The sequence below is a fragment of the Chlorocebus sabaeus genome, chromosome 29, assembly GCF_047675955.1.
Source record: "Chlorocebus sabaeus isolate Y175 chromosome 29, mChlSab1.0.hap1, whole genome shotgun sequence".
Taxonomy (NCBI): Eukaryota; Metazoa; Chordata; class Mammalia; order Primates; family Cercopithecidae; genus Chlorocebus; species Chlorocebus sabaeus.
In genome coordinates this window covers 1326329-1348698 of record NC_132932.1, presented here as the reverse complement: position 1 = coordinate 1348698, position 22370 = coordinate 1326329, and the positions used below count along the sequence as shown (strand labels likewise).

General features: G+C 45.3%; 1 protein-coding gene, 1 long non-coding RNA gene and 1 pseudogene across 4 annotated transcripts in view; 1 reads left to right on the top strand and 2 right to left on the bottom strand.

Annotated features, from left to right (window-relative positions):
* Window positions 1-6145, top strand: part of LOC119620263 (uncharacterized) — a 17191-nt gene extending 11046 nt beyond the window's left edge. Inside the window, exon 2 of the long non-coding RNA XR_012091769.1 lies at window positions 5372-6145. This is a non-coding gene — a long non-coding RNA (uncharacterized lncRNA). The remainder of the gene's footprint in view (window positions 1-5371) is intronic.
* The window catches only part of C29H14orf93 (chromosome 29 C14orf93 homolog), a 24615-nt gene extending 2245 nt beyond the window's left edge, over window positions 1-22370 (bottom strand). The window contains exons 1-7 of one of the 3 annotated variants that reach the window (XM_007990808.3): window positions 22184-22322; window positions 17248-17313; window positions 15866-15971; window positions 10307-11036; window positions 7495-7815; window positions 728-789; window positions 404-507 (exon numbers count right to left, since the gene is read on the bottom strand). In XM_007990808.3, coding sequence (XP_007988999.3) covers window positions 404-507; window positions 728-789; window positions 7495-7815; window positions 10307-10903 — 1084 coding nt within the window. In that variant the 5' untranslated portion in view covers window positions 10904-11036; window positions 15866-15971; window positions 17248-17313; window positions 22184-22322. Of the gene's footprint in view, window positions 1-403; window positions 508-727; window positions 790-7494; window positions 7816-10306; window positions 12063-15865; window positions 15972-17247; window positions 17314-22183 lie in introns of those variants that run through there. The other 2 variants (XM_007990805.3, XM_073012934.1) reach the window with 2 other exon arrangements.
* Window positions 1492-2323, bottom strand: LOC103231453 (small ribosomal subunit protein eS1-like; annotated as a pseudogene).

Here is a 22370-nt window from a genome sequence, read left to right as displayed (position 1 = left end):
AGCTACAAATAACAAAAGAGAGCAAGGAAAGAGAAAGCCTGGGAAATAATATTTAGGGACCAAGGCGCAGGCCTGGCTTCTGAACATAACACCTCCTCATAACACCTTAGATTCCTCCTTCTTATAATACGTTAGATTCAAGACCTGCATAAACAGAATACACGATGGTGTTCTAGCCCTTTCCTTCTCTCATTTTCGTTTCAGACTGAGGGAAATAAACAGGCAATTTGAGATAATTCTATGAATATATTTTAGGTGAGAATAGCCAAAAAAAGTTTCAAATCCGCTATTTTCAAAACCACCTAAATCATCTCTATTATTCCTCTTCTCCTCTGACCAAGAAAGAGGAGTGGGACGAGAGGGGGAGAAAGGATGGCATAGGAGTTAAACCAGTTTTTCTCACCTTTTAGCTCCTTATCAGTGTAATTGTGGGGACTGGTCACCAGCTCTTGCTTGAGCTTTTCCAGAAGAAACTTCACTACTGAAATATTCCAAGAGGACTTGATGCTGCCACAAAGAGAAGAGAATGAATAAGGTTGTCGGCTTTGTAAGAGCCAGACAAACAGAGGTACCCGGCACTAATCAACTTTGTGGCAAATCCCTCCATGGCCTAAGAAGGTATGGAGAGATCAAAGCCTGAGTCTCACTGCTGTATTGGAGCATCCCCCTCTACTTCCCTGTCCTCAGCAAAGTACCTTCTCATTCTTTTTCCTCAAGGGGACCATACCTTTCAGACCCATTGAATCTCTTGTCATTGGTGATGTGGTTATGCACATTGTGGACCAGTTTCTAGGGGAAAAAAAGAAAGCATAGTCAAGCCAAGAGTGGATATTATGAAAACTCTCCTCTGGTCCCTACTGTAAAAAGGCATTGTCCCTAAGGGGCTCTCTGCCTGAATCCTTCCCATAGCCTAGGTACCATTTCAGTAGATGCCCTTTCTAAGCCAAGAGCCTATCCAAGTTACTATTTCAAGTGGGGTCTTCCCTGACTTTTCATTTCATGTGTGTCAGGATTCCAGGATCAGCCCTGGCCTTACTTCTGCTCCTGAGTAGTGTGATCACTAGGGCAGAGGGCCTCAAACATTTCCATGAACATACCCCTGACACCCGAGAAAGCAAGTATATACTAGGAGTACTGCGAGTGAACATTTCTTTTTTACTTTTCTTTTTTTTTTTTTGAGACGCAGTCTTGCTCTGTCACCCAGGCTAGAGTGCAGTGGCGCGATCTCGGCTCACTACAACCTCCGCCTCCCAGGTTCAAGCAATTCTGCCTCAACCTCTCGAGTAGCTAGGATTACGGTCACCTGCCATCATGCCTGGCTAATTATTGTATTTTTGCAGAGATGGGGTTTCACCATGTTGGCCAGGCTGGTCTTAAACTCCTGCTCTCAGGTGATCTGCCTACCTTGACCTTCCAAAGTGGTGGGATTACAGGCATGAGCCACCACGCCCAGCCAAGTGAACATTTCTTTTTTTTTTTTTTCCCCACAAATAGCACTTTTTATTTGACACTAATTGAAGTCTGAACTTTAAACAGATTCTTGGACTGGTGGTTCATATCCATCAGCTCGTTCAACTTTAGCACCTGTCTCGTCCCCAGTGGCTTTTCCAGAACTCCTGCCTTCACCATGAAGCTCCATGAGCTTTCCCAATTCAAACTTGGGCTTCTTCAGCATTTTTACTTTTCTAACGAAGACATCATGGAGAGGATAAATAGATTGGCAAGCCTTTTCTATGTCTTTTCCAATGCTGTCTGGAATCAATTTATTGACCACTTCTTTCAAGTCATTTGCACCTCTCGGGTCATGATTTCCATCATCTTCTTCCGGATTTGGCGGACCCGTTGGTGCTAAGCATAAGAGGTCTTCCGTATCTGTTGCGTTTTTTATAAAACCACACAGAACAGATGAAGCAAGTAACCATTGGTAGTCTTGATGTCAACATGAGCTTCAATCATTGTCTGCCACTTTTTGACCATGGAATACATTTTGTCACGGGTAAGATCCATGCCATGGAAGTTAGGCAGTTTTTGCCCTGAACATCTTCAGTAATCAGCTTGAATTTTCTAAATGCAACTTCATCATTCTGCAAATCAGCAAGACTCACTTCAAACACACGACCCTTGAGACCATCAGATGCAATTTTGGTTCCTTGGGTCCTAGTGACGAGCGTCTTTCCAGTATTTCTTATATTGAACATAGCAGGTGCTTTCACTCATACCAATCTTTGTTAGAAAATGGATCAACCACTTTCTTCTTGGCTCCCTTTTTGCCGCCTTTCGTAAGGCGCTTGTTCTTGCCAACCGCCATGGTCAGAGAGCCGAAAGGCATGAACATCTCTTTAAGTCCTCTACTCTTGCACTTTTTTTTCTTTTCTTTTCTTTTCTTTTTGAGACAGAGTCTCGCTCTGTCACCCAGGCTGGAGTGCAGTGGCGCGATCTCAGCTCACTGCAAGCTCCACCTCTCGGGTTCACGCCATTCTCCTCCCTCAGTCTCCGGACGAGTAGCTGGGACTACAGGCGCTCGCCACCACGCCCAGCTAATTTTTTGTATTTTTAGTAGAGATGGAGTTTCACAGTGTTAGCCAGGATGGTCACGATCTCCTGACCTCGTGATCTACCCGCCTTGGCCTCCCAAAGTGCTGGGATTACAGGTGTGAGCCACTGCGCCTGGCCCCTACTCTTGCACATTTAAATTTTTTCTTCAAAATGTATTTGTATTTCTTATTTATTTATTTATTTATTTATTTATTTATTTATTTTGTGAGACAGAGTTTTGCTCTGTCACCCAGGCTGGAGTGCACTTGTTAAAAAGTTTTGCCCGCCGGGTGCAGTGGCACATGTCTCTAATCCCAGCACTTTGGGAGGCCAAGGTGGGTGGCACAATCTCAGCTCACTGCAACCTCTGCCTCCCAGGTTCAAGTGATTATCCTGCTTCAGCCTCCTGAGTACCTGGGATTATAGGTGCCTGGCACCACGCCCAGCTAATTTTTGTATTTTTAGTAGAGACGGGGTTTCACCATGTTGGTCAGGCTGGTCTCAAACTCCTAACCTTGTGATCCACCCACCTCAGCCTCACAAAGTGTGCTGGGATTACAGGCGTGAGCCACCGCACCCAGTCTGTGTTTCTTTTAATATAAAAATGTCTTCTTAGCCGGGCGCGGTGGCTCACGCCTGTAATCCCAGCACTTTGGGAGGCCGAGGCGGGCAGATCACGAGGTCAGGAGATGGAGACCATCTTGGCTAACATGGTGAAACCCTGTCTCTACTAAAAATACAAAAAATTAGCCAGGCGTGGTGGCGGGCGCCTGTAGTCCCAGCTACTCGGGAGGCTGAGGCAGGAGAATGGCGTGAACCTGGGAGGCGGAGCTTGCAGTGAGCTGAGATCGTGCCACTGCACTCCAGCCTGGGCGACAAAGCGAGACTCCGTCTCAAAAAACAACAACAACAACAAAAAACAAAAGTCTTCTTGAAATTTTTTTTTTCTTTTTGAGACAGAGTCCCACTCTTTTGCCAGGCTGGAGTGCAATGGCGTGATCTCGGCTCACTACAACCTCCACCTCCCGGGTTCAAGCGATTCTCCTGCCTCAGCATCCCGAGTAGCTGGGACTACAGGTACACCACCACCACATCCAGCTAATTTTTGTATTTTTAGTAGAGATGGGGTTTCACCATGTTGGCCAGGATGGTTGCGATCTCTTGACCTCGTGAACCACCTGCCTCAGCCTCCCAAAGTGCTGGGATTAGGGGCATGAGCCACCCAGCCTGGCAGTCTTCTGGAATCTGCTAGTAAAATTGATGACCCAGGAAAAAGCCCTGGGTTTGTCTGTGGCTTTATATATCCCCTCGTGTGTTACCACAAATCTCAGGAGTATATACACAATGGTCTGAAAAACAGAAATCTAAAATAACAGAAATGTGAATCTGAAAGAACCGTGGAAGCTATATTACCCAATCTCCCTTTCACATCATTAAACAGGCTGTCTTTCCACTTTGTTTATACCCATCTAATGATGAGCTCTCCATTTTGAGTCAGCTTATTCTATTGTCAAACATTTTCACTCATTAAAAAGTTTTGCCAGCTGGGCGTGGTGGCTCATGCCTGTAATCCCAGTACTTTGGGAGGCCAAGGCAGCTGGATCACCTGAGGTCAGGAGTTCGAGACCAGCCTGACCAACATGGTGAAACCCATCTCTACTAAAAATACAAAAATTAGCCAGGCGTAGTGGTGTGCAACTGTCGTCCCAGCTACTCGGGAGGCAGAGACAGGTGAATTGCTTGAACCCAAGAGATGGAGGTTGTAGTGAGCTGAGATCGCGCCACTGCATTCCAGCCTGGGCAATAGAGTGAGACTCCGTTTCAAAAAAAAGAAAGAAAAAGTTTTGCCTTAGATGTTTCAAAATCTGTTCCTAGTTTTGCCCATAATAGCACCTACAATATTTATTTATTTATTTAGAAATGGAGTCTTGCTCTGTCACCCAGGATAGAGTGCAGTGGCATGATCTCAGCTCACTGCAACCTCTGCCTCCCAGGTTCAAGTGATTCTCCTACCTCAGCCTCCCAAGTGGCTGGGATTACAGGCACACGCCACCACACCCAGCTAATTTTTGTATTTTTAGTAGAGATTTGGTTTCTCCATGTTGGCCAGGCTAGTCTCAAACTCCTGACCTCAGGTGATCTACCCGCCTTGGCCTCCCAGAGTGCTGGGATTACAGGCCTGAGCCACCACACTCAGCCCTAATGCAGGGTTTTACATTTCGTTCTATTAAGTTTAGTTGTGTTGTTTCTGATTATATTTTCATCCCAAGCTCCCTTAGTCAGTGGAAATTACCCAGTTCCAAACTGACAGATTCATATCCTGATCCGAGGACTTTGCAGCTCCATATTCAGAAATCCCCAATTTATCCTTCTACCTCTATGGCTGATTCACCATACCAACTTAGGAAAGTATTGTCAACTCTTTATGGCTAGGGTCTCCACTCTGTAAAAAAGACCATCATTATACTGGCTGCATATTCAACACCGTCATTTTACCTCTTAGTAGTCCACACTTAAGGAATCACAAAGGAATGGGTGAATGTTTCAGAAAGTATTTGGGAGAGTTTCAAAAAAAACAAAAACAAAACAAAAGGAGAAAGAAAAAAGGGAGTTACATAGCTTCCAACTTAAGTGGCTTTGAAGAGATCAGCTGATAAAAATCAAAACAGGCTTGACATGGAAAGGGAAAATACTCTAGACAGTAAGTGTGAGGAGTGTAAAGGCTGTTGGCTCACCTACCTCCTGAATAAGCTAAAAATATTTCCCCAAGGAGTGACTGGGATCTGCAGCATTCCAAGGAATTAAAGAATTCTGGTTTGATCCTTTTGGTTTATAGGATCCCTAGCAGCAATCCTCAAGAGCCCCAGCCGATTGGAGAGATGCCTCTTTGATTCCGTCCCAGAGCTAAAGATTGGAACAACTGTCCCTCCCGCTCTAAACCCACAGTCTGCCACAAGAACATTTTAAACCTTCCTCCATGATGAGCAGCAAAACTCCCTGACTGGTCCTCCAGATCCTTCTCAAGCACAGAATAGAGAGAGCATGATGGTGAGTGAGCATACTGTCCTTCCTGCACGTCTTCAGTTCCACCACACTCTCCTAAGGGAAGGAAGAAGCCAGGCCTCAACACTGTACCTCTCTCTGGAGGCAGCAGGCACAAGTGGAATGGAAATGATGGAAAATCCTGCTTTTATGCAAATTGTAACTATAAACTCATTATAGTCAATATGAACATTGTATGGCTAAAGAATATCTCCAGCCGACCGCGGTGGCTCACGCCTGTAATCCCAACACTTTGGGAGGCCAAGGTGGGTGAATTGCCTGAGCTCAGGAGTTCAATACCAGCCTGGCCAACATGGTGAAACCCCATCTCTACTAAAATACAAAAATTAGCCAGGTGTGGTGGTGCACGCCTGCAATCCCAACTACTCAGGAGGCTGAGGCAGGAGAATCGCTTGAACCTGGGAGGCTTGCAGTGAGCTGAAATCACGCCACTGCACTCCAGCCTGGATGACAGAGCGAGACTAAAAACAATATCCCCATGATTGTCAGAAAGAAGCTTTTGTGAGACCAGCCTGGGCAACTAAAATACAAAAATACAAAAAATAAGCCAGGTGTGGTGGTGCATGCCTGTAATCCCATCTACTCTGGAGGCTGAGGTGGGAGATCACTTGAGCCTGGGAAGTCGAACCTGCAATGAGCCATGATCACACCACTGCACTCCAGCCTGGGCAATGGGAGTGAGACCCTGTCTCAAGAAAGCAAAAAAAAAAAAGAAGTTTTTGCATATAGAGTTGATCCCAAAGACTGTGGTCACTTTAAAGAAGATTTCTCAACCTCTTCACTATTGGCATTTTGAGCTGGATAATTCTTTGTTGTGGGGGCTGTCATGTGCACTGTAGGATGTTTAGCAGAACACCCACTAGATGTCAGTAGCATTCTCCTTCCCCTGTCCCCAGCCACCCACCAGTTGTAATAATCACAAATGTCTCTAGATGTTTCCAAATGTCTCCTGGGGGTAAAATCACCCCAGGTTGAGAACTGCTGCCCTAGAACTTCTCTAGGTTTGGTCAGCTGCCAGGACGGGGACTCCCAGCTCAGCAGGATGTTCTTTGGGCTCCCAGCCACTCCAAGAAGCTTTTAGGCAGACCTGGTTCAGGCCAGTCCCTTCCTGGCTAAGAGCTCTTGGGATGACTGGAATCTCCAAACCTCTATAACTGAGCTGAAGGTCTAGTGACTCTCTGCATCTCTGAAGCTTGAGACTACCTCAGGATAGCTTCACTTGCTTTTCCACCCAAGTTGTCCCTTGCCACTTACTCTGCACACTAGCTTAATTTGCAGGCAATTTCCAGAGTTACCCTTTGGTGATCAATCTGCTCAATCCCTTAAAGATCTTCTCATCAGGATTATTAGAACACTGGGAAAGCCAGTCATGGCGGCTCATGCCTGTAATCCCAGTACTTTGGGAGGCCGAGGCGGGTGGATCACCTGAGCTCAGGAGTTCAAGACCAGCCTGACCAACATGGCAAAACCTGGTCTCTACTAAAAATACAAAAATTAGCTGGGGGTGGTGGCATGTGCCTGTAATCCCAGCTACTCAGGAGGCTGAGACTGGAGAATCACTTGAACCTGGGAGGCGGAGGTTGCAGTGAGCTGAGATCGCGCCATTGCACTCCAGCCTGGGTGACAGAGTGAGACTCCGTCTCAAAAGAAAAGGACAGCAGGAGATGTGATATAAAGGAAGATACCACATTATCTGGAAAAGTCTAAAAGTTTGATGTTTAGCAGGGGACTTCCTATCCCTAGTGTTACAGAATAACCTCTCTCCTTATCCCTCCCACTCTGGTAGGATTCAGTATAGTATTCATTCAATATGGGGGGCCTAAAATCAACCCACCCTTCACTCTTCACTTATCTTTCCAGACTGGAGAAAAATTTATAGAAATTGAGCTCACTCACAGAGAGTACCAGATCCCGCTTGCGCCTGGAGTTCTTCTGCCCACTTCCTCTGGTCCTGCATGGGGAAACGGTCAGCCCTAGAGAGTGTCTCAGCTCCCCAGTACTCCCAGGGCCTGACTCTTCCAAGGCACTGTCCAGCGCAGCAGTGGCATTGAGCATGTCCTCAGGGCGGGGTGGTGGCAGCTTGGTTCCATTTTCTGGTCCTGTCTCTGAGGTTGCTCGCTGGATTGCCAGTTGTGTGGCTGGTGAAAGCTGTTTGGCATAAGCAGGGACCAGAACTCGCTGTACTGCACCCTCAGAGGCCACATAATCATCCACCAGCTAAGAATGTAAAAAAATAATAGCCTATTAGCCAGCCAGGCTTAGGGGAACCTGCTTAACCATCACTCTTTGGCTAAGAATAGTGAACAGAAAGTGGAAAGAAGGGGGACTCTAGCACAGTCTTTAATGCTCAATGGCTTGTTTCTCTGGGACACCTATGAGTGTTGGGCAAATATTTCCTGTGTGTACAGGGCCTCTCATGTTGGGTTGTTACCGCAGGGCTGCTCACAAGGAGAAAGCATGCTTCTGACACTGTTTTGTGAATCGTCATTTCTAGATAGCTCTTGGATATAAGAAATGTAGCTAGGTAAGTGTTTTGTCTGAAAGGACTGGGAGAAGAAGTGATGACAAGAAAGAAACCAAGCAAGAGAAGGAGTAAGAAAATAAAACAGTGGCCGGGCGCGGTGGCTCAAGCCTGTAATCCCAGCACTTTGGGAGGCCGAGACGGGCGGATCACGAGGTCAGGAGATCGAGACCATCCTGGCTAATACAGTGAAACCCCGTCTCTACTAAAAAATAAAAAAAACTAGCCGGGCGAGGTGGCGGGCGCCTGTAGTCCCAGCTACTCGGGAGGCTGAGGCAGGAGAATGGCGTGAACCCGGGAGGCAGAGCTTGCAGTGAGCCGAGATCCAGCCACTGCACTCTAGCCTGGGCGACAGAGCGAGACTCCGTCTCAAAAAAAAAAAAAAAAAAGAAAAGAAAAGAAAACAGTAACAACAATAAAGAGGAGACATAAAAGAAAAATGAGCAAAGGAGGAAGATATAAAGTCAGAAATCCCAAGAGAGACTGGCAGTGACAGCTCCCCTCACCTATCCTCCATTCCCAGTCAGTCCATGCCCTCACCTTGATCCTACCCCAGTCACATTCGACTGTCATAGCCCCTGACATCTACCTGACTGCCTGTGCCCTCAATCAAGGACATACAGAGCTGGGAAAGGAAGGAGGGAGCAAGGGAGAGAGGGAGGAAGAAAGGAGGGGGGATTTCTGCAGTCAAGAAAACAAAACACTGAAAGTGGGGAGAGACACACACACACACACACACACAGAGAGAGAGAGAGAGAGAAAGAAGCGGGGGAGGAGGCTGAGATTTATAGACCTGTGAGCTGCTTTCTGCACTGTGAAATCTAATTCCATCCTGTCAGCCTGGAAGCCTTTCCTGCCTCAAAGAACCCACAGCTCAAGGCAATGCCTGGCCTGGTACCCTCCTGCTTCCCACCTTCCAGGTCCTCCTCTCTTGAGCTGGAACAACTGAGAGTCCTGACCAGCCACAGACTGGGGTGAGCAGCAGTGGCCATTACCCATATGGCTGTGCCTTCAGGAGAGCAATGACCAGTTGCTGTGTTACACTGGAGGGGGAGAGGGGGGCTTATGTATTCATTTCTCAGATCCAGCAGATGGGCTGGGAGTTCCATCCCTCCCATCTACTCCATGTGTTCTGCTCCTTTACTCTTTACTGGGGTGTCTATGTCTTGTCGTGGGGGCAGGAGAAAAAGAGGACAGAGGAGAAAAAAAAAAAAGGTGGAGGAGAGCTGATAGAACTCCCACCGTCTCTCAAGTGGCACCACATCTGTTATTTTCCTATCTCTAAGATCTCTATAGTTGCTCCATTTCCTTTTCATACTTCCATGTGTGACATTCTGCAGTTCTTACTCCACTCAGCCAGGATTTTCCTGCTCATATGGCCCTTAAGCAATAAAGAAACTGAAATAGCACAATGTACATCTATGTCTTTTCCTGCTCACAAAATATGCTTGCTTGCTTCCTTCTTTTCTTCCCTCTTTCTCCCTATATGTTATTATCTTACTGTTAACACTCAGTTGGCCATTTCTTTTTCTCATTTCCCATTTTATTTCCTTTCCTCTACCTCCCTCTCGCCTTACGTCATAGTCTCTCTCCTGTGGTGTACATTCTCTTTCCACATAGACTCACCTTTCTTCTGTGCTCCCTTTTTGCACTTTCTCTCCTCCCTCAGCCCTTCATTTCTACTTGTCTCTTTCCCTCCCTATACCTGTCGTCTGTTATCTTTATCTTTGTCCTCTCACTTTTTCCTCCTCTCTCCACCTCTGCCTCTCTCCCCTGTACATTCCCATCTCTCTTTGTACTGAATTCCTCTTGGCAAGCAGAGGGCCTGCGATAAAATATGAATGAGCCGTCTGTGCACGGCAGGCATCCTCACCAGGAGAGGCAGAGCCCATGGAGCAGCCGAGACAGCTGTGGAGGAAAAGGTGCCATGTGGAGCTATTGAGAGAGAGGGAAGGGCACCCCGTCACTACACACAGCAAAAAATGACCTTCTGCCAAAGAGGCTAATGGTTCAGGAAGAAAACAGGAGAGCTGATTATCCCTGAAGGAAAAGGAAACTTGGTACTATTTTGCTTTATCACAAATACGGACAAAAGGTTTAAAGATGGAAATAAAAGAACAGAAAGGAAAAAGAGTGAAAGGCCAGGAAAAGCACTTAGGAGCAACAGCCCTGTGCTGCCGTACTCACAGGATTGAGCAGGGGGGCCCCCTCGCTGGCAGCCAGTGTGCACCCCGGGAGCCGCATGTCCCTCTGAGTTGCTGGGAAGCCCAAAGGCCCAGGCCCCACTGAGGCTGCTCCCAGCTGCCGCAGCTCCTCAATCACCACCTGCACGCCGCTACCCACGCTGTCACACTCCTCTTCCACAGCAGACAGAGCCTTAAAGGCTTCCCCGGGACTTTCCTTGAGAGGCCCAGGCTCCTCAGGTGGGGAACTATGTGCCCGGCTTTCCCCGTCTTCATCAGGGGTGGACACTTTCCCTTGTCTCAGCTCACCCATTTCCTCCTGGAGACGTTTTAACAACTCATTGTTGGCTCTGGCAAGACCCAGAGCAGCTTCGGCCAAACCCACTGCCTTATCCACCCGTTGGTAGATAATATGCAGGAGCTGCTCTGAGCTCTGAACAGCCAGGCCATGTCCAGTCACTGTGATGGGGGTGCTAGGAGGAGGATTCCCACCCTGGGAGCCTGTGTTGCCTCCATTAGTCTCACTCTTACAGGCACAGCAGCAGCATCTGGCCTCGCTGCCACTGGGAGGGGAGAAGAGAATGGTGGCACTGAAGGACATGGTGGATGGGGCAGTAACAACCACGCTTACACTGCTGGGCCACTCCAACAGGTAGGAATCATCGACTTCTCTTGACTCACTTTCCTTTCTCAATGAGGATGGTCAGAGGAGCCCAGGCCCCAAGCTGTAGGGTCTGTGAAAGAAGAGTAGATAAGCCATGAAGAAGCACACAGTCCACGGCGGCCTCTCCTCGGCCTGCAGAAGGGAGACAGGTGCCTTCTATTTGCAGATCCTGTGCTCTCCTAGCACATCACAAATCAAGGCCTTCCTGATGAATGGTTTTAGAGGGTAGAGAGTGTTCCTTCTGCCCCCCAGCATGGAACCCCTGACTAGTGCAACCTAAGGAACAGGGAAAGGATTCAGAAGGACCTTCCGGCATCTGGAAAGATTAGATGATTAAGGAAGAAAATGTAGATCTGTCTCCTCCTCCTCCTCACCATCTTTACTGTAATAATGGTACTGCATTTCATTGCTTTGACATTGTTCCTTAAGGAGTTCAGAACGCTTCACGTAAGTTACCTCATCTACTCAACAGCGCTAGGAAACACATATTACTCCAGGTCCGGAGAAGAGACATACAGAGAAGTTATATGTCTTTTTCAAGGTCAGAGGAATAACAGCAGAATCCAGTTATTGCTACTTTCAATGTAGTGGTTTTTTTTTTTTTTTTTTTACCTGATACCACTTTTTGTTGACATTAAGAATCACGACAATCATGATTCTACCCTCTCTATAATTTTCATACAAATGCACATTTAGCGTAAAACTCCTAAATAAGGAACACATCCATCACTGCCCCCCTCAGCATGTCACCAGCTTCTCACTATTATATCGTTAATGCTTTGGGGATGAGGGCAGGGAAATGAAATGAAAAGATCAGGGAATTGAGCAGGGGTAACCCAGGGCTGCACAGCCCCCTTTCCCACATAGTCGTATACCTGGGCCATGAGCCTCTGTAATGGAAACTAGCTGTCCTGAGTCTTCCAGCCAGGAGCCCAGAGAAAGCACCTGTGGGGCCCCTTATCTTCATTTCTCATACTCCTTAAGGATGGATCCAAAATTCAACAGGAATGTCTGAACAGCCATGCTGCCACTTTGCCTGCATGACTAGCCCCCATAAAAGGAGAAACCAGAATGTCAGTGATAAACCAAACTGCCTTTCTTTTAAATTACTGTAGTTAAGCAACTAAACTACTCCAGGAGAGAAAAAAAGGAGTAAAGAAGTTGATTCGTACCACTGAGAACACTCCAGGGAACTTAATAAATATTGTAATTTTCTAAATAATACTTGATAGTAGAAAAAAAATCCTTCTGATGCTCCGTGTCAAAACCTTAAGTATGTTTACAATTTCCCTGAGAGATGCATTTCTCTCTTACCCTGTAAATTAAAACATTACAATTAAAAGGAGAGGAGGGACCGGACATGGTGGCTCACGCTTGTAATCCCAGCACTGTGGGTGGCTGAGGTAGGGCAATCACCTGAGGTCAGGAGTTCGAGACCAGCCTGACTAACATGGTGAAATCCTGTCTCTATTAAAAATACAAAAATTAACCGGGCGTCGTGGTGGGCGCCTGTAATCCCAGCTACTTGGGAGGCTGGGGCAGGAGAATCACTTGAACCCAGGAGGCAGATGTTGCAGTGAGCCAAGATCATGCCACTGCATTCCAGCCTGGCAACAGGGCGAGACTCCACCTCAAAAAAAAAAAAGAGTAGGAGGTTAGGAGAATTTTCTATATATTGAGGATTTTCTTTTCTTTTCTTTTCTTTTTGAATAGGCAATCTCATTTCAGAAACAGGCAATATCAATGCCTCTGAGGTACTAAAACATAAATCTGACAATGCATTTTAATTACATGTGGTTTTCAAAGAATAGTCTTTAATTTGCTCTTTCCACCCTTTATGTTGAAGAAATGGCTTTTTCTGTGCCAGATACTTACTTCTCACAAAAACTTAACTCAAATACATTTACAGCTTCCTTGTCATTATAGTCACTGGAAGGCACAGTTAAACCTGAAACTAAAGGTTAAACCAAATTAAAACTAAAGGTTAAAGGAAAGCACTAAGCGATTCTATGTCAATTTATAGATGAATCACTTATGTATTCTTTTCCTTCCTAAATTAGGGCCTACACTGCTCCTGCAGAGGTTTTTCTTTTTAATTCTTTCTTTAACCTACATCATGCAGGGAGTTTGCTCTTAAACATGGATGCTGTGGGCAAAAGAATGTTTTGGTGATAATAAATAATAGTATTCAAATGCTTGCCAGCTGCGTTCAGTATTTGTAAAATCAGTAATTATTAAGATGCATCAGGTTGGGACACTGGGTGAGTTGTCTAACTCCTTTCTGGTACCAAACTCTCTTGCCTCATGCACTTACTCTTTCTTGCAAGAGGCTTTTACCCCTACCAGTGTTGAGCCTGCCTCAAGCTCTTCCCCTCTCTTTTATTTTTATTTATCATTTTTTTGAGATGGAGTCTCGCTTTGTTGCCCAGGCCAGAGTACAATGGTAAGATCTGGGTTCACTGCAAGCTCCGCCTCCCGGGTTCAAGTGATTCTCCTGCCTCAGGCTCCCAAGTGGCTGGCATTACAGACAGGTGCCACCACATATGGCTAATTTTTATATTTTTAGTAGAGACAGGGTTTTGCCATGTTGGCCAGGCTGATCTCGAACTCTTGACCTCAAGTGATCCACCCACCTCAGCCTCCCAGTGTTGGATTACAGGTGTGAGCCACTGCGCCCGGCCCCCTCTTCTTTAAATAGTCTTTCCTTGGTCGTCTTTCCTTGGTCATCTTTCCAAAACAGCACTGTATTGCAGGTTAAAAAAAAAAAAAGGCCGGGCGCGGTGGCTCAAGCCTGTAATCCCAGCACTTTGGGAGGCCGAGATGGGCGGATCACGAGGTCAGGAGATCGAGACCATCCTGGCTAACACGGTGAAACCCCGTCTCTACTAAAAAATACAAAAAACTAGCCGGGTGAGGTGGTGGGCGCCTGTAGTCCCAGCTATTTGGGAGGCTGAGGCAGGAGAATGGCGTAAACCCAGGAGGCGGAGCTTGCAGTGAGCTGAGATCGCGCCACTGCACTCCAGCCTGGGGGACAGAGCGAGACTCCTTCTCAAAAAAGAAAAAAAAAAAAAAAGGCCAGGCGGTGGCTTATGCCTGTCATCCCAGCACTTTGGGAGGCCAAGGTGGACGAATCACGAGGTCAGGAGATCGAGACCATCCTGACTAACGGAGTGAAACCCCGTCTCTACTAAAAATACAAAAAATTAGCCGGGCATGGTGACGGGCGCCTGTAGTCCCAGCTACTTGGGAGGCTGAGGCAGGAGAATGGTGTGAACCTGGGAGGCGGAGCTTGTGGTGAGCCGAAATCGCACCACTGCACTCCAGCCTGGGCAATAGAGCAAGACTCCATCTCAAAAAAAAAAAAAGGGTGGCCGGATGCAACAGCTCACGCCTGTAATCCCAACACTTTGGGAGGCTGAGGTGGGTGGATAACTTGAGGTTAGGAGTTCGGGACCAGTCTGGCCAACATGGTGAAACCCTATCTCTACTAAAAATATAAATATTTGCCAGCCATGGTGATACCTGTCTGTAATCCCAGCTACTCGGGAGGCTGAGGGAGGAGAACTGCTTGAACCCAGGAGTCAGAGGTTGCAGTGAGCCAAGATCATGCCACTGCACTCTAGCCTGGGTGATAGAACGAAACTCCATCTCAAAAAAAGTTTTTTTAAATGAGGTTCTCCCCGGGTTGCACCATGTATAAGCTGCATGAACATGAGTAAATTATTTCACTTTTCTGAGTACAAGTTTTCTCATCACTATCTACTTTGAGTGTTTTCTATGAAGATTATACATAATATATGTAAGGCACCTATAGAGTGCTGGCACATGGTCAGTGCTCCACTAGTAATGGCTGCATGATATTATGATTATTCCTGTAACCTTTTGTGTTCCCACCCTGGACACCCATCCTGATTCCTTGATGTTTTTTTTTTAAGAGGCAGGGTCTTGCTATGTTGCCTAGGTTGGTCTTCAACTCCTGGCCTCAAGCCATCCTCCCGCCTCAGACTCCTGGGTAGCTGGGATCACAGGTGTGAGCCACCACCTTGACTCCTGATTCCATAAATTTGAATAAAATGCAATGGCTTGAAACAGAATTTGGGGAAATTTGCCCCCAAATTTAATATTGAATTTCTAAGAAACAATACATTATTCCTCAAGTCTATGAGGATGCATTTATAGGTACAAAACCTTCTATGATGCAAATTAGAAAGGTAATTGAGTATTTGGAATTTACTTGCTATCATGACTTGGTCTCAGACTAAGGATAGTATTTTATGTTAGTTTTTAATGCTAAATGTATTTTCCTATTGTGAGTTCAATTTGTTCCTCAATTTCTCTTCTGTTTTTCTACTTTGTATATTACCATACTATGTCCATCTTAAAACATCACATTCAGGGCAACAAATAAGTGTTTTCTTGAATTAACCTGCCTATAAAAACCTGGTACAGTGTGGTCTAGCACAATGGGCATTCAAATAATTCTTTTTTGGTTTCCATGGACACTAGTGCTGACTTAATTTCCCAGCCTTTTGCTATAGTCTGTCACCTAAACTTTATATTATAGAAAGAAATTGGGATCACCAGATAATAAACGAATATTTCATGTTATATTTACTAACCAGGTAACTATTTAAGTGCTGGATACATGACTGAAAACAAAACATTAATTTCATTAGCTGCATATATCCCCATTAAAGAAGGTGAGCTGGGCCCGGCACCGTGGCTTATGCCTATAATCCCAGCACTTTGGGAGGCTGAGGCGGGCAGGTCACCTGAGGTCAGTTCGAGACCAGCCTGGCCAACATGGTGAAACCCTGTCTCTACTAAAGATACAAAAAAAAAAAAAAAAAAAAATTAGCAGTACATGGTGGCGCGATGCCTGTAATCCCAGCTACTTACTCGGGAGTCTGAGGCAGGAGAATGGCTTGAATCCAGGAGGCAGAGGTTGCAATGAGCTGAGATCACGCCATTGCACTCCAGCCTGGGAGACAGGGCGAGACTCCGGCTCAAAAAAAAAAGAAGGTGAGCTGGTGAGTGCGGGGAGGTGTTTTTAGGTTCATATATATATATATATATACACATATAATTTATTTATTTATTTGAGACAGTCTTGCTCTGTCGCCCAGGCTAGAGTGCAGAGGCATGATCTTGGCTCACTGCAACCTCTGCCTCCCAGGTTCAAGCGATTCTCCTGCCTCAGCCTCCAGAGTAGCTGGGACTACAGGCGTGTGCCACCACTCCCGGGTAATTTTTGTATTTTTAGGAGAGATGGGGTTTCACCCTATTGGCCAAGCTGCTCTTGAACTCCTGACCTTGTGGTCTGCCCTTCTCAGCCTCCCAAAGTGCTGAGATTACAGGCATGAGCCACCACACCCGGCCTATATATATATATTTTTATATATATATATATATATATATATATTTTTTTTTTTTTTTTTTTTTTTTTGATACAGAGTCTCGCTCTGTCACCCAGGCTGGAGTGCAGTGGCATGATTTTGGCTCACTGCAACTTCCGCATCCCAGATTCAAGCAATTCTTCTGCCTCAGCCTCCCAAATAGCTGGGATTACAGATGTGCGCCACCACAACTGACTAATGAATCCTGACCTCAAGTGATCTGCCCTCCTTGGCCTCCCAAAGTGCTGGGATTACAGGTGTGAACCACTGTGCCCAGGCTCAAAAGTTTTTATATGTAAGGCCATGTTAAAGGATGATTCACCAAAATGGATTGCACCTACTAAGTACTCAAATGAAGGGAAGACAAAGTCTCTACCTACAAGGCACTTAAAGTGTATTTCAGATGGGAATGTCTTAAGAACATGGGATGTTCTAAACATGGACTATCTAAAAAACAAAGTGAGGCTGGGCGTGGTGGCTCATGCCTGTAATCTCACCACTTTGGGAGGCCAAGGCGGGCAGATCACCTGAGGTCGGGAGTTCGAGACCAGCCTGACCAACATGGAGAAACTCTGTCTCTACTAAAAATACAAAATTAGCCAGGTGTGGTGGCACATGCCTGTAATCCCAGCTACTCAGGAGGCAGAGGAAGGAGAATCACTTGAACCCAGGAGGTGGAGGTTGCAATGAGCCGAGATTGCACCATTGCACTCCAGCCTGGGCAACAAGAATGAAACTGTCTCAAAAATAAATAAATAAACAAATACATAACAAAGTGCAATACATGCAAGTCCTAATAATATGGTATAGATTGAAAAATTTCTGAGTAGTTCAAAATAATGGAAAGATTAACAAAATGAAATCATACTGAGAAAGAGTTCTTACAGAATAAAAGCTTCCAGTTGAGCCTTGAGCAATGTATCAGATGAACTGATAGGGTAGTAAGACATTCTAGGGAAAAAAAAAATTACAGGACTTAACAGGGTACATGTCAGAGGTCAGAGCAAAGGGGCTTATATATTAAGGTAAGGAGAACTGACAGAGGTATAGAGATGGGGTATAGAGATAACTGGTTAAAGACAACTGCAAGATTATAAGCCTAAGAGTAACAGGATGGTACCACCACCACCACCAGAATGACAGAAATGAGGCAGCTGACAGGAAATACCATGGCCGGGCATGGTGGGTCATGCCTGTAATCCCAGCACTTTGGGAGGAGAGGAGGATCGCTTGAGCCCAGGAGTTTGAGACCAACCTGGGCAGCATAGCGAGACTCAGTCTTTAAAAAATAAATAAATAAAGAGGAGACACCAGTATATTAGTGAAGTGTATTTATTTCACATTTTAAATTTCAACTGATGGCAACACGTTATGTAGAAAGTCCTGAAAACAACTGACTAGGTCTAAAAAACAGAAAAAGATCTTCAATCTTGGGATGAGTTGCCAACACAGCATGACAGTAGATGTCACACTTAGGTTTGCAAAAAATATATGCATTTGGGGTTCATTTCAGTATTGGTCTAATTTAAATACATGTGAAATGAACCTTAAAAATGTACTTTCCAGTACTTTTGGTATTTTTCATAAATATTCAGATAAAAAAGAAAGAAAATTCATCTCCTTTAGACAGACAGTTCAGGGTGAGACTGTCCATAATTTTAACTATCCCTTTCCTCCCAAGTCACATTTTTGTTGGGACTAAATATATCATACTCTTGGCAGTTCCCTTGCTTGCTTTCTCCCCATTCTGAGTTTGAATTTTCTGCATGACTGAGTTCACCTCCAAACTATGAAAAATAAAAGTTTTCTCACTATTTAATAGATGTGTATGATATGGTATCATTCAGATGATATATGTTTTTATAATGGGCGCTTGACTCATTCAGGGTCATGCTAGCAATAGACTTCCTTAAATGTGATTACTGAAAGCATGGCAATTCATATCATAATCTTCATTTTAAGAAATAAATAAGGTAAATGGCCACTTAAAACTTCTGCTGTGTTGGTCAGTCCTACTCCTCCACTTCAAGGTGCAAAATGGCTCACCTGTCAAAAGGTTCTCTCAAAACCTATTTTTATCAGAAATGAGCTCCTTATCACACAAGAGCAGCTAAGTAAATACCACAAAATACTATTTTCCCACATTTTAAAAGAGTGACTCGTCTAATGATCTGCAAAAAATCCAAGACCTTATTTTTAGGGGTAAAAAACAGAACTGTAGACCCAGAAGGCCGAATGCGGTCTTAAAAGGATTCCATGTAATCTGAAAATTCCACGTATATTTCTATAACAGGATGAGAATTTTTAACCCAGCATAGCACAGTCCTTTTTATTTACATTTGCTAAGATTACATTGGTAAGATTACTATTTCCGATTTCAGGTTTGCCTAATGTAAGGGACTCACTACATTTATGGAGAAACTGAAAAATTAAGAAGTAGCTCCTAGAAGTCTCTCTTGTGCCAGCGAGAACTTGGTAAATGTTAGTTGATTAAATATTAGTCAAGGACGACAAGGTGGACCCCAGGGACGGCAGAACCATTTCCGATGGGTAAGTGTGATTCAGCTACCGGCAGGGCGATCGCAGCGACGCTGGCGGCAAAGATCGGCGACTGCTCAAGAGGCCGCAGGCGACAGGGTGACTCGCCACTGTGCCCAACCATACAGTGCGCTCTGGGAGTCCCGGGTAAAGGGGGTCATTCCCGGGAGGGCTGCGGAGAGCAGGGCGGCCGGAGGAGCGGCTGGGGATCTCGCCGGGTCACCGGGGAGGGTAGACCACGTAGCACCGAGAGCTTTGAGAACCTGGGCTGAAGGCAGCGCTCGCCGTGAGAACTGACGCGGAGGTGCAGCTCAGCAGCCCTACGGTTGTTCTACCGCGTGTGCCCGGCGCTACCGCACGGGCTGACTCAGCTAGGCTGGGCCTGAGGCGGGCGCGCGGCAGAGGAATCCGCGGCGCCTCCCCGTGTACCCGGCCGGCTCGCGCACGCGGGGAGACACCGCCCCGCTTGCCTTCTGGCTCCCGGTGATTGGCGGTTATACGGCGGTTAGGGAGCAGGGTCACGGACACTATTGGCTGCAAACAACAGTCACTCAAAAAGTCAGGTAGGGGAGGGGCTTCCTCAGGGAGGGACAAGACTGGGAGGCTATTTCAAGGCCGTCAGACGCCATCTTTAGCTTGTTTTTGTTTACTTGCTTTTGTTCCCTGTTGCTCACAAACCTGTGTGTACACGGTTATAAGCACAGTGGCCACAAATCGGCGTCACACGTTGGGTGGTGGCCGACTTTTAGTTACTGCTGGCCTCGGTTACATTTCTTTCACATGTCACCTGCAAATTAGTAGCTCATAGTTTTTAAGTTTCCGATACTAGGGGCCCCGAGGATTCCCAGGCAAAATCAACAAAGTTTAGTTTTGCTTTGCTTTGGAAGGCCAAGCCAATGATATATATGTGCGAGGAATTATCTCCTTTCTTACAAAAGAAAGAAAAAGCAGTAACTCGATATGACCCTATGTTCCTGGATGTAGAAATCAGATGGCCTAGGAAATCAGGGACACGGGCTCTGCACTGTTCTGGGGAGAGCTTCCTTATTTTTTGAGAAGCTAAAAAGTAAAGTAAAAAGTATATGTGATGACCTGTATTGATGTGGAAAAGAGCTAAAAAGGGTAAAACTCCATTAAAAATTGCCCTCACTGGCCGGGCGCGGTGGCTAACGCCTGTAATCCCAGCACTTTGAGAGGCAGAGGCGGGCGGATCACCTAAGGTCAGGAGTTGGAGACCAGCCTGACCAACATGGTGAAACCCTGTCTCTACTAAAAATACAAAAATCAGCTGGGCATTGTGGCACATGCCTGTAATCCCAGCTACTCGGGAGGCCGAGGCAGGAGAATTCCTTGAACCCAGGAGGCGAAGGTTGCAGTGAGCCAAGATCGCGCCATTGCACTCCAGCCTGGGCAACAAGAGCGAAACTCCGTTAAAAAAAAAAAAAAAAAAAACTACTGCCGTGATCACAAAGGTCACTAGAATCTGACTAGATTTCAAAGAAATGCAGGCCTGAACTTGTGGAATAATCCATAGTCGAGCCAGTATTTATTAAGCACTGGTCTGACTTAAATTGTTAGAGAATAAAAATACACTCAGCACAAGTAAGAAACCCAGAAAGCCCAAACAGGGCCACTTTTGTTACAAATTTGTACAAGTAATTTTATTGCAGTCGGTATTTGGGAGTCAAATACTGCTTGAAATAGAATAGGATGCTAGCTGTGTAATAGAAATGCATTATTATACAGAGGTTTTGTTGTAATGAAATTTAAATTCTACAGTAGATCCTTTCTTTTTAATCTCCTGGTTGTCACTGCATCTGTGACATTCCAGTTTCTCCCTCAGCACCCCATATACCTCCTATGCTTTCACTCCAATCTGCGAATACAAATTTGGATACAGATATTTTCCATACGACTTCTAATGAGGAGACAGTGATTCTGTAACAGAATGAAGTGAAAATAGGGCTCCTGTAACAGGAGGTTCTGCTCTGCGAGACTGGTTTTCTCTAATTCACATACTTTTTTTCTGTGACTCTTAGAAATGAGGAGAAGGCTTTCCATTCTAAAAATGCAACCTGATAACCAAAAGGCATTTCTTATCCCTTCTATTATTTGCCTTTGCATCCTCTTGGCTCCCTATCACCATCACCGTGAACAGTTTTTGAGAATCAGACTTGACTGGATTTTTTTTCCTGATACTTTGCCAGCTGTGGAGCTTTTCGAATAGATTCCAACCAATAAACGACCATTTTGTCAAAAAGCCAAGAAAGAACTTCCCTTCTGAACACACCAACCAAACCACACATAAAGGCCAAAATATACACAGCTGTACATTTAAGAACGTGAGACAATAAAAAGCAAAACCACTTAGGCAAAACAGTCACTGAAGGCTTTGAACCACAGATTCAATAAATTGCCTACTCTCATTTGCCACATGGACTATATACTCCTTGGCAATTATTTAATTATTCTGATCCTTTAGGAGCAGAAAAATATAGTAAATGCACATAGAAAGTGCCTAAGTATGCTAAGCGTAGGATTTCTTCTAAGCTCTGCTTTGCACACAAAATGTTTCGATCACATTTGGGAAGACAACAGAAAAAAAATTCACATCCTAGGGGATACTTTGCACACATAAAACCAGATATATTTATCACTTTTGAAAATAAAATCTGATATGGCACATATACACACATATTGTACATATACACAAATAACCCCAAATTATAACTTTACAAATTTGTTTCAAGAAACACACACACACACACATACACACAAATGTTCTAATGAAAATGTGTGTGAAAGACACACTGTAAGGTCTGTCCCCCTTCCCTAGGGAAATGAATGTCTCCATTATAATATCCCAATATTAACCTATTGGCCTTGGACAAGTGCCACATCCCAGCCAGTTGGTTTTGGTTCTGGGGAGTGGGTGTGTAAAAAGCACGCACACGGCTTTCTGAGGGAGCCTCAAATCTCTCTCTGCTTCCTTCGATGTTGCCTGTGGCAGAAATTTACATTATCCCTTCAGCCCGCTTAAAAAAATCTGTACTTCCCAAGCGGCTAAATTTTTAAAGTCCCTCAACCACAAAAATCTACCAGTTCTTAAAATGTGATTTGAAAAAAGAAAACTATAAATTTGGCTGGAAACGGTTGTACACGGCCATCCTGCTTCTCAACTTCTTGGTATATTTAAAACCTTGACCAGGAAAAAGAAAGAGGAAGAGAGACAGAAAAAGAAATGGGGGAAAGAGCAAATTCCCCTTAGCAACAGTTTCCTCACCCCAGCACTGCTACAGATCGCTATTTTTAAAAATTTGAAAACGCACACAAGATTAAGGAGGGAAAAAAAATGGAAAAAGGATACCCGAAGGTCGTATGGCTCTTTGTATTCGTGTGTGTGCAAAAAGGAGGACTCGCGGAGCCCGAGCCGGCAAGCCCCGCCCCTCCCCGGACGCCCTCCCGGATTG